Source organism: Lissotriton helveticus, chromosome 4_1 (genome assembly GCF_964261635.1).
Source record: "Lissotriton helveticus chromosome 4_1, aLisHel1.1, whole genome shotgun sequence".
Lineage (NCBI taxonomy): Eukaryota > Metazoa > Chordata > Amphibia > Caudata > Salamandridae > Lissotriton > Lissotriton helveticus.
This window is the reverse complement of record NC_136063.1, coordinates 784,123,420-784,136,212: the sequence shown is the minus strand read 5'-3', so window position 1 is coordinate 784,136,212 and position 12,793 is coordinate 784,123,420. Positions and strand designations below refer to the sequence as shown.

The following is a 12,793-nucleotide window of genomic DNA, read 5'->3' as shown; positions in this document are numbered from 1 at the left end:
CAGGAGGTGAAGACAGTATTGGGCAGAGAAGACACAGCCTATTCATGTGCCAGTCAAAACTCTTTACACCACTCCAAATGCAAAAAGGTCTATTCAGCCTGGCTCTGAGTCCCCCAGGAAAGGCAGGACACAACTCAATCCCCCTTCTGACTGTCTAGAGTGAATGCACTTTCCCAGCTCCTGTCACTTCAAAACCAGGCAGTGAAAACAAAAGCAAGCAGAGGTACACAAAATGGGTAAATACAAAAATGCCCACTTTCTAAAAGTGGCATTTTCAAACACACAATTTAAAAAACACCTTTACTAAAACGTGTGTTATTAAATTCTGAGTTCAGAGGGCGTAAACTCCAAGGGCCAGGCGTATGACCCTTTTTTGCAGCTCAAACGGGAAAACCTCCCATTTGCGGCCGCAAAAAGGGTAAAAGCATGTACGAATGCTATTTTGCGAGTCCCTGACTCACAAAATAGCATTTGCAACTCTCACTATTAGGAAGGGGCGCCCATTTATAATAGCGAGTCAACATGCTATGTACTAGTGTTTTGCGACTGCTTTTGCAGCCGCAAAACACTCAGTTTACCACCTACTTCAAGTAGGTGGTAAACCACTCACAAGCGGGAAGGGGTCCCCAGGGGAACCCTTCACCTTTGTGAGTATGTTGCAGAATATGTTTTAAAAGCAGGCAGTGGTCCCAGAGACCACTGCTTGCCCTTAAAAAAATGAAACTGAAAAGTTTAATTTTTCTTACATACATCCCTTTTTTCTTTAAGGAAAACGGGCTGCATTTTAAAAAAAAGTAGCTTTATTAAAAAGCAGTCCTAGACATGGTGTTCTGCTGAGGCCAGCAGGCCACCATCCCTGGGAGGGCTGCCATTCACAATGGGCTCGTAAATTGCGAGAGGCTCATTAATATTAATGAGCCTCGCAATTTGCGTCCCCATTGGGAATCGCAAAACAGTGTAAACACACTGTTGTACATTTGATTTAGCACCTCACAATTTGCGACTCGCAATGTGTCACAAATTGCGAGGCGCTAAATGAAAGGGTCGTACATCTGGCCCCAAATCTCTAACTGTTCTCAATTGAAAGATACACTTGTAAAAATGTTACGATGCAGCTCCAATGATATCCTATGGGAGAGCTAGTTCTTGCGAATGTCTGACAAAATATCGAAATCAAAAATATCGAAATACAAAAATATCGGAACAAAAATATCGAAGTCAAAAATATAGGAATCCTATCCCTAACAAGGTAAGTACAAAAATATCGAAAAAATAATATCGTAGTACAAAAATATCGAAATTAAAAATATCTTTTTTTTAAATGTATTAATAATAATGTAAAAATAATTATAAAATACATATAATGTTACAAATATTAAATAAAAATATTAAAACATAATTAAAAAATTAAAACTAATACATATACATTTAAAATAAATTAAAAACTTAATAATTTAATGTAATTTTATATTTTTTAATTTCATTTAATTGATTTAATTTAAATTTATTTTATTTTTACCCTGTACGACTGTACCCCAAAACCCCAAAACTGACCCTGAACCCTAAAAATACCCCTTTACCCAAAAACCCAAAACTGACCCTGAACCCTAAAAATACCCCTTCACCCATGAACTGAAAACTGACCCTGAACCCTAAAAATACCCCTTTACCCAAAAACTGAAAACTGACCCTGAACCCTAAAAATACCCCTTTACCCATGAACTGAAAACTGACCCATAACCCTAAAAATACCCCTTTACCCAAAAACTGAAAACTGACCCTGAACCCTAAAAATACCCCTTTACCCAAAAACTGAAAACTGACCCTAAACCCTAAAAATACACATTTACCCAAAAACTGAAAACTGACCCTGAACCCTAAAAATACCCCTTTACCCATGAACTGAAAACTGACCCAGAACCCTAAAAATACCCCTTTACCCAAAAACTGAAAACTGACCCTGAACCCTAAAAATACCCCTTTACCCAAAAACTGAAAACTGACCCTGAACCCTAAAAATACCCCTTTACCCATGAACTGAAAACTGACCCTGAACCCTAAAAATACCCCTTTACCCAAAAACTGAAAACTGACCCTGAACCCTAAAAATACCCCTTTACCCAAAAACTGAAAACTGACCCTGAACCCTAAAAATACCCCTTTACCCATGAACTGAAAACTGACCCTGAACCCTAAAAATACCCCTGTACCCATGAACTGAAAACTGACCCTGAACCCTAAAAATACCCCTGTACCCAAAATTAATTAATATTATTTAATTACCAATTAATTATTAATTAACAATAACAATAAAGTAAATATATTAGCACATTTGCTGTAATTAATTTAATTTAATAATTAATATTATTTTGCACAATTAATTAATTAAGAATAACAATAAATTATATATAAAAAAATTACTATAATTAATGTAATTAAATAATTAATAATAATTAATTACCAACTAATTAATAATTATAAATATGTAAAAAATTATAATATTTAATTAAATAATGAATAGAAATTAATTACCAATTAATTATTAATTAAAATATGTACAAACATATATCAATTAATTAATTATTATTAAATTACTTCCCACCCTATTCCCCTATAAACCCATAACCCGCTACAGAACATATTTATCTATTAATAAATTAATTAAAAATAATTAAAAATTAATTCTCAATTAATTAATTAATAATTCCTACTAATTAATAATTAATTTAACATAATTAAATTACTTCCCACCCTATTCCCCTATAAACCCACAACCCGCTACAGTAGTAAAAGACAATATTTAATAAAATAACATTAAAAATAAATAATAAAACATAATAAATACAATATAATATACACTAAATTTATTTAAAAATTGATATTAGTAACATCAAAGTTATTAATTTCGATATTATTAACATCGATATTTACAACTTCGATATTACTGATATCATGCCAATATCGATATTTAGACTGTCGATATTACTTACCTTCGATATTTTTGTATATCGATATTTAAACTTCGATATTTTTGCATATCGATATTTAAAAATCGATATTTTGTCTGTGTACCAGTTCTTGCAATAGTGAAAAACGAAATACACGGTATTTCACAACCAGGACATGTAAAATACACCAGGACTTGTCCTACTTTCGTGGTACACAAATCAAGCGATAGAAGTTACTCGCTCGTTGAAGGGCCGAGAGGAATTCAAGAGGGGAGTGCACCCTCATGTGTTGAAGCACTATTTCACAAAAAGTACTCCCCTGGTTACTTTACTGTTGGGACAGGTTAAGTTTTGTGGACAATTCCTGAACTAACACTGGTGGAAACCCATACGTGAAGCTATGAATATTACACCACTATGAAGTGGGAAAGGAAGCATGTCCTTTTGTTTTATATTCCCTCACACACCCTAGTGGTGTCATGCTTCATCATTGGGACACCGTGACGCCTAGAAGTCAGGGTGGTCTTGACCATATTTCAAGGAGCACTCAGTAAGATGTTTTTGGCCGGAGGGATAAAGATTTAAAAATCCACTGTTAGATTCCAGTTTCCCTTCATTCTTGGATCTGCAGGGACATTAAAAAGGGAAATTCGGGTCAAAAAGGATATTATGGTCCTAAGACCCTATTGCCAACATGTTTCAGTCCGCTGGTGCCCCATAAAGGGTGCTGGACTTTCTTCAGGGCAGTAATTGTTGCCCCCTGGGAAAAGAGAATTTTCCTATACTATTTTGAATAAGGGCAGATAGCTGCTCCATTGTAAAACCCTACCTCAGAGAGTTTGGAAGAGGGTGATGCATTTACAGTAGCTGATAAAATACCATTCTCCCAGGGTGAGGTAAATGCCTCCTATTCCGTGTTTTTCAGTAGGAAATGGGGTTTTAAATGCAGAAAGGGGATTTCATGCATGGAATTCTGCAAGTTTTGCTTTTGTCCAGATCTTTTCTAATAATATCTTTTGGCAGAACTTAGTTTCCTGTGTAGAAAGGCATTTGTGTAGGTATCGGAATGTAACATTTTACGTGGGCCTAAGGCTGCTCAACCCAGACTCCTCCCCTTCAGAAGACCCACCTTTTCCTCACACAGTAAAAGTAATTTTAAAGTTGGCAGGTCTGCATAAATTAAAGTGATCTCTTGCTAACAAATCCCTTTTATGATATTTTTAATTACCTAAAAATAAAACTGCTGTTTAATTAATTCTGCTTGATACTGGAGAGTGATTGATGGAAAGAAATACCTTTTTGTATGGCCACTCTCAGGTTTTTCAACTGATGCTGCCGGTTTTTCAACTCTGAGAGTGCACTGAGGTCTGCCAAACCAGACCTCAGCGCCAGTGCCCTGACTCTAAAGTGTATGTCAAATTGGCGGTACCCAAATTCAAATGGCTAACTTAACTGTAAGTCAATAATATATGGTACCTTGGTACCCAGAGAATGTCAGTTAGAGGAGTACCCGAAGGCTTACAGCACAGGTTGTGCCACCCTGGAGGTCTCACGAATCACAAATAAAGGGAATCTCCCAGTTCTCCACTGCAGGCTGGTACAGCAGTTGTGCATTGCTAGCCTGACTTTGCTGTTGAAAGCAATGGCAAAGTTCTTCCCCTGTACATTTGTGCAGGTCACCCCTCTGGGCAGTCCTACCAAGTCCTAAGGAGGGTGCAACATATGACACTGGCAAGGCATGTACTTTACATGTCCTGGCAGTAAATACACATAACTACAGTTATTACCGAGAAAAACCTTTGCACAATTGCCAAGTACAGGGTTACATGCTGAGCCCTCAGCTGTGATAACTCCTGAATGGTGCGACCAAAGTGGGTGCTCCAAGGTATCAAACAACTCATTACATTACGCTTGACTTGTAGCTCAAGTCGAAATTATTGTAACTTGTTTCATTGTGCAGCTTTGGCAAAGTTGCCACTTTGTTGCCTTTAAAAATTCATGTGCACACTCGGAGCCTGTTCCACGAGACAGTTTTGCACCTTCCTCGAGAGACATGGCAATGACACTCAGGATGGAGAATAATGAGGGATTGCAGGCAAGGGAGGTGTCATCTCCCTCCTGCAGTAAGCCACTTGACTGTTAGCCTCAAAAGGCAGACTGCAAAGAGAAGCCGCCTTTGAAAGGAAGATGTGTAACACCAACTGGAGGGCTGCCCTATTGTTTAGGTAGACAGGCTAGCAAGAGGAGCAGCGATGGAAAACCAGTTGCCAAAAAGGTTTCCCCAGGGGCATGTAGCGCTGAGGTAGCCTCAACCCAGGGATGGGCTTGTGAGATCTGAACACCACAAGGGGGGTCTCACAGTGTTGGGAGTAGGCAGAATGGTGTATACCGGGCTTGCAAGTTGCCACACTCCACAAGATGTGGGGACTAGGTGGGAGGGAAACTGGTAGCCCATTGGCTACCAACCCCTTCCTGCCATGAGTGCACTTTCCAAGCATAAAGGAGGCACCACTGGCACCCAGACCTCAGATCTCAACTGACTTGGAAGAGGGACCAAAGAAGGACTGCCCTGCTGCACCGAGGGACCAGCAAGGAGTGGCTGTATTGTCAAAGACTGCCCCTGCTGCAACTGGTGGCTGTCCCTGCTGTTTCCTGCTTAAGGAGAAGTTGTCTTTAGCGACCAGTCAAGCCAAGAGGCTCCAAGGGACAGCCAACTGGCCTCCTGTTCGCAGCACAAGCACACAACTGGAGAAGCCTGTCTTGGCAAGTTCAAAGCCCAAAGTCTTCAAGTCGCTGCCACCACCTCCATGCAGCACAAAGGCCCAAGACCCGACACACTGTGTTGCACCCAGGTTCGCTGAGCCTGGGAGTGCTGTAGGAGAGTTGCTGGGACCCTCAGCAGGCAAGTTATTGACCCAGGAAGGAATGGCCTGTGACCGCGACGCCTGGTGACTGGTAGCCCAGTGGTTACTGGACTTGGCCAGACCAGAGAGGACCTTGTGGGACTTTTACCCTGCAACCAGGGCCCCTGTATCCTCTTTGTGGACCAAGGAATCCATGCAGAGAGACCCCTGTCTACCGCATCGCATCCACAGCATCCTTGGAGCATCTTCAGCATCCTTCATTCCTTGCATCAGGACCACTCCAAAAGAATCCATCACAACGTGGATAAAGTGCCTGGAACTGTTGGGGGACTGCTTCTTCTGTGAAGGTAACTGTTCCCGAGGACCTTGCTGGTCCCCCTGACTAGCTCTCCGCTGGAGTTGATTACCCTTAGTTCTTCTAATCGACCGCATTGACACTTACCAAAGTGTCAAATTCGTTGACGCTTATTGTTTGCAGTTGAGTGAAATTGCTTTGATTTATTATTGCTTGTAAAATCTATATCTCCAGAACCCTCCGGTGGATCTGTTCCTTTCCAGTGTCTAAATTCTTATAAAAATAGAGTCTGTTTTTATTAATTGATGACGGATTTCTTGAGTGTTGGTTTCTTCTTCAATCGTTTTGGTGCTGTTTAAATGCTTTACACTTGTTCCTCTTTGTAAGCCTTGCTTCTCAGTGCCACAGCTTTCTAGGATTGAGCTGAGGGTTTGGCAGATGAAACCAAAGGTTTATAAAGGGATTGGTAAGTGTATTACATGGTGAGGTTGCACAACAACACCATATAATGGACCCCATTTCCTCACAATTGGCATCCTTTTATATTTGGGCTTTGTGATATTGCGTTCTTTGCTCCCACACACTTTGTGACGTTATGTCGCAAACCCTTCAAATTTGTAAAGTTTTCACATCTCAAAACGATATCGAAAAAATATTTTGTGTGAGAAAAATGGAGCAAATTACCGTTTTGAAGAATGAGTTTTCAACCAAATAGTTAAAAAATCTTTTGAAGTTTTTATTACTTAATTGGTTAAAATAAAAAAAATTCAAAGGTAATTACAAAGATGCTCCAAAGGTTATTCCTTGGTGAACTGCAACATTCTCCCCTTTCTGAGGCAGAATAAATTACTTTGCTCACCTCTAGTTTACATTAATTGTAAACCTAGCCTAATGCAGTGCCTAGTTTGTAAATGATTAAGTGCCAGGGCCCAAAGTTCTTTTGAGAAGCCTGCTGCATGCTGCCAAATGTCGGGTCGCCGAATACCAAGGCAGTCTAGTCATGACTCCACCTCATGCCTCTTTCATCCACCACAAATGCCCTGCCCATTTAGCTCACTTTTGCAGGTTCTTTTTCATCCATGTTTTCTCCCTTTGTCACTCTTTTCCTTTCTTTCTCATCCTCCATTTTTCCTGTCTTTCCTGTTTCCCCTAAATGAGTGCAGTGGGCCCCCCCTGCAACCAGTGGCTCACATTAAGCGCTGGCCTACTGTCAAAAATCTACTTAGAGGAAGCATAAAACGCATACCCCTAACAGCAAACAACATCCCTATGGGACATTTTTTTCAATTTAATCAACAGGGATATAGGTGATTGCTGCTTTTGTACATTTCAAAATAAGTCTCCAAAAGTGACTTAGGAGACATGTTAAAACCTGTGCATATTTTATATCCCTCTCCCAATGTGCATTGTTCCACTAGCTTTAGAAAACTGGCTGCCAAATTAGCCTGAGTTTTCATACTAACAAGCATTGTCCTTTCTAAAGGCTTTGGTCAGAGGCAATAAAATATTCAGATTCAACCAGCATGTTTAAATCCAGAGTCCAGTTCTGTTGCTATGCAAAGGCTGCGCAAACAGCTGTATGCCAGAATGGAGATGAAATATGATGGCACCCCTTATTCTTATGTAACTTCAATGTCTTATTTATTTTTAAAATATTAATAACTGGATGGACTTTACTGCTCACAGAGCCCCTGTCTTCAAGTCGCTCGTGCTCCCCCTATGTCTCTCTGTACATTGCGTTGTGTTCTATCCTTAACTCCCTCAGACCCATGTTCCCTCAACGTATTTCCGGTTCACACCAAGCTCATCGTGGGGAGGGTTTACAACCTTGTTTCCTGTAAAATAGAACGAAGACAACAGCAATCAACTTCTTCGACCATTATCCATTTGTCTCCTCTCTTCTACCTCCCTAGTACACCCTTTACTGTCCCTTATTTCCTAGTGCTGGAGCTGATTAGTTATCAAAGGAAGAGCCTCAAAAGTTTTATCCAGGTAGCAAATGCTGAAAATCACTGCTCACAATGTGTAGAGCCGTGTAATCTAATTTGTGATAAATAGCCGGTTGAAAAGTATGACGCGCTTATGAGTCATTTATGATACTGTACTGAAGAATGGTGTCCATACACTGAGGCTAATCTTATCGAGGTTATGTGACTGTGAATTTCGTTGGAGGTAAAAACAAAAATAAGTCTGTGGCAAAAAGCCAGCTGGCTCTGGAAACACCAAACTCCTTGGAAAATGCATCAACTGTCTGTCCTAGGCATGGTTATGGCTGATAAGATAACCGAGTCTGTGCTTGACACTCTGAAGAGTACCATTGAAATGTACCGCTGACGGGGAGGTGCAGCCGACCCTAGAGAGAGGGCGGCTAACACCCCTCCCCCACCCCCACGGGCGGCAAACACAGGGCATGGCAGCATCAGGGCGCAAGACCGTGCCAAGGGAAAAGCCCACGAGTGACCAAGAGTGTTTGGGTTCAAAGGGCCCAATCGGAAAGAAGGGTGTGGGCACAAGTAGGATGTACACTGTATAACCTGTATGAAGATGCTTTACTTTGTAATCCAAGAGAAGCTAGAAATGAGCATGTTGATGACCAATGCCATCATGGCAAGCGTGTTCCAACATATGATGTGAAAAAGCTGCGGCCGTTCTAACATCACAAAGGTCTTAGTGTACATTATTGAAGGGAAAGAAGGGAAGGCATGAGTGCCCGTGAAATGCTTGCACAGCAGGGGGTGGGGGTAAGGCCTCACAATAAAGCTCCTGCTTTATTGCATGTCCTTCATAGTTTTGTTGTGTGTTATTCCTAGCCAGTAAACTGCGTCACATTGGAACCTGGCTATATACACTTCCTAATACTTCCACCGTTCCTGGTCCTACGTCTCTGTTTATGTAGATAAAACATACCAATGAACTAGTTCCTCTTGAAAGGTAAAAGAAAGCCTAATCAAAATAGAATCAGTAGCGTGACTAGGAGAATCACCGGAGTTCCGAGTGGTCAGATCATAGTGCCCTCACACACCCCGAAAGGTGTCATACTTCATCATAGGGCGCTCCTCGTCAAGCCGGCGGTGCAATGCTTGCCAGGCCTGGGGGCTCTTCAGCGGAGATCTTTTGATCTGTAGATGCCGTTAAATGAGTGCATATGAAGGGTTGCAAAGATAGGGTGGTGAAAGGAGTGAGTATAACAGAGTCTAAGGGAACCAGGGAAATATTTATAGGGTTATGGTCCCTTCACAATATAAAAACAAGGACGTTAGCTTGAGGTCGCAATGTACCCTAATAGCTCATATGTGAAAGATATGGCGGGCTCCACATGTTTCATGCCTCAGTTGCCAAGAGGGTCAAATGGCATTTCATCAGGACCAAAACGGGTTTTGCCTACCCTATCTGTTGAAGTATGTGGGTAAACCATTAGGTCATGGGTAAATTAGAGAATACTGCACCTGTGTTGATGCAGTAAGGTTGATTCCACCCAAGACTCAGGATAGTGATACCCCTTTGGTCAGACAGATATCCGCGACTCAGCTGCGGGAGAAAGTGATCCTTGGGGGAGAGTGTCCCTAGACCTACCCTCCTCTGCTAACCTGTAGGTGATCTATCAACGTCGCCTTGTCATATTAAAGAAGTAACCTCAGACTGTCTTAGACAAAGGCAGATGCAGAGGGGTCATAGCCAGTGGCATATCCACTAACTATAGCACACCACGTAGGGTGGGTGTGGTGCAAGAGATGAGAAGGATTTTGTTGTTTTGAGGTAGATTCTCAGATCCTCAGCTATCCTTTCTTGAAATCATACTCAAAGTCTGAAAATAACTTACAAACTGGTCCAAGCACTCCTTTTGCTTAGCCTGTAAAGAAATGGACCAGCATTCTTAGGTGTCCTGAACACTCTTATGCTTCGTTACATTTTATATACCACTTATCATACCCACATTTGTTTATCATGACTTAAAACGTCCATGCATCTGTGGTCTCAATGACTCTTAAACAGTCAAGACTGATTTTGTACCATTTTCATTTAGCATCTTTTAGTGTGGTTTATGTAATAAATGTACTTTTTGTAAATACACGTGTCTGGGCTGTAAGTACATTTACTAAAATAAGCATATTGTTATAGAAGCTCCTCTAGGTAAGGAAACATTTAAACACGTTTTCTCCCTATTTGTAATTGTTTTGTTTTCCTTCCCTACACTCTGTCTTATCTGCCATCTTTCTTTCCATGTATCTCTATTTAACTCTCCATCACACTCTGTCTGATCCTCCACCCATTCTATTTCTTTCTCTCTCTAAATCGTTATCTTTCCTTCTTTCTCACTTTCTTCCTCTCTCCTTTTTTTTCTCTCCCTTTCAAGCTTTCTGTCTCTTAGTTTCAATCTATTTCTTTTTATGAGCTGTCTCATAAGTGTATCTTTAGGGCGCTTTCAGGTTTCTTTCACCTTTCAATGAACATTCTCATCAGTGTAGCTTTACAGTTCCTGTAGGTTTCTCTCACCTTTCTTTCAGCTGTCTCATAAATATGGCTTTACAATACCTACAGGTTCCTTCAATGCTTCGTTTTGTCCTCATGTGTTTGGATGTCGGGACCAGGTGATTGCAGAGCACCGTATTGCCCTCGACGTAACAACCCCGGAGCTTTCTGTTACTGTGAAAGTCCCTGATGGGAAAACGCTGGTTCTGGTAAGTTAACTACAGACTGTATGTGATTTCAAACCACTCACACAATGTCATATGTCAGAACCGTTTATTTTTATTAAAACAGTTTCAGTGTTCTGAATTAATGCTTTAGCTCAAATGATAACAATTTAATAGTCCTGGGATACATTTTAACTAGGCCAGAGTAGCCGGTGTAATTTCAGTAATTACACATTACTCGTGTGACCTGAAATTAATTTATTTTGACGATTACGCCAGCTTGTGTAATTTAGAATAATTTGGGGCAAAAATCCTACTCCAGGAGCACAGGAACAACGGACTAAGGGCTAGATGTACTAACATTAGAACACCGATTTCCAGGTTTTTTTCACGACTGTCGTCGGTGTTCGCGCCATGGCCGGGTGTCCCACTTTTAATCGGAGGCGACTTTAACTGTGTGCTAGATGTTGCGCTTGATCTCTCGTTCCCCCCCTTAGCCACTGCACCGACGAGTGGAGCACAGAGGGCGCTCACAAGTTGGGCAACACAGTGAGTCTTGCATGATGTTTGGCGTACCCGAAACCCCAATGTGAGACTTTATTCTTACTACTCGGGTGCCCATGCCTTACATGTTAGGCTAGACAGATTTATGCTCACGAGCGACTTGCTCCCCCATGTTGCTGACACCGAATATTTGGGACGCACTCACTCTGATCACAACCCGCATACACTAGACTTTGCCTGGGAGCGCCCTCATCCACTGGCGCCCACATGGCGATTTCAACCAGACGTTTTACTGGATGCCACATATAGGGAGACCCTCTCACATTGCATTCTGCGATACTTCGAGGACAATACTGGCACTGCAACTGCCCCGCAAATAGAGTGGGATGCTTTTAAGGTAGTTACGAGGGGTGCCTGTTTGGGCATGCAAGCGGGCATGCGACGCCAGGTGGAAAGACTTGACATGTGTAGAATCTGCCCTACTAGATGGTGAACGAGAAGCACTTGAGGGAGACGACACGAGATTAATGGCGGCCTGAGAGCAACACGTTCGCCTTTAGGACAGGTCAAAAAACCTGAATTATGCTGCCCATTCGGCGCGCACACACCATACTGGGGACAAACCGGGCAAACTTCTGTCTTGGTTAATATGGCGAGACACTCAAACGGTGCCAGTCTTAGCGATTCGTACCGCTCACGACTCCACAGTCTATACACAGAGAGCCATACACGGGGCTTTCACGAATCACTATGTGGGCCTTTACCGCTCCCGGTTGCAGGTCACTGAAGAAGAAATCTCAGAATACCTATCACAACTTCCCCTGCCACTCGCCACTAACGCGCAGAGGGAGGAACTGGGTGCGCCACTTGTGGCGGAAGAGCTCAGGACGGTCATCTTCTCCCTTTCCAATGGTAAGACCCCAGGCCCAGACGGGTTGCCTGCGGAGTTTTATAAGGCCTACTCCACTATTCTTACACCTGAACTATTACGGATGTATAAGGCAGCGGTAGACAACTCTGCTCTCCCCCCCAAATCTGAATGAGGCACACGTAATATCCCTCTTGAAGCCTGACAGGGATGGACTCAATCTGGGGTCATACAGACCGCTTGCACTCCTTAACACGGATTACAAGATCCTGGCGTCTACACTCGCTCAGAGGTTGGCTCCCTTGGTGCCTAGCCTGGTACACCCTGACCAAAATGGTTTTGTGCCCTCCCGGAGTACGTCCTATAACATCAGACGCCTCTTTCGAATACAAAGCTTAGCCACGTCTAAGTGGCCTTGCTCTGGATGTTTGGTTCTCGATCTGGAGAAAGCGTTTGACTCCGTGGAGTGGACGTACCTGATGCACGTGCTCAAGAAATTTGACTTGGGAGAGGACTACCTACAGATGGTGAAAATCCTCTACCAAGGTCCAGTGGTATGGGTGCGCACAGGCAAGCTTCTATCAGACCTGGTCCAAATACATAGAGGCACTAGGGAGGGGTGTCCTCTCTCCCCATTAATTTTTGCCCTAATGATGGAGCCTTTGGCGACACTACTTCGC

The 12,793-nt window shown here is 42.3% G+C and overlaps 1 protein-coding gene across 1 annotated transcript in view; it reads left to right on the top strand.

Moving 5' to 3' along the window:
• LAMA3 (laminin subunit alpha 3) overlaps positions 1-12,793 on the top strand; it is a 1,062,926-nt gene that overhangs the window by 705,496 nt on the left and 344,637 nt on the right. The window contains exon 34 of the mRNA XM_078687418.1: positions 10,647-10,786. Coding sequence (XP_078543544.1) covers positions 10,647-10,786 — 140 coding nt within the window. The remainder of the gene's footprint in view (positions 1-10,646; positions 10,787-12,793) is intronic.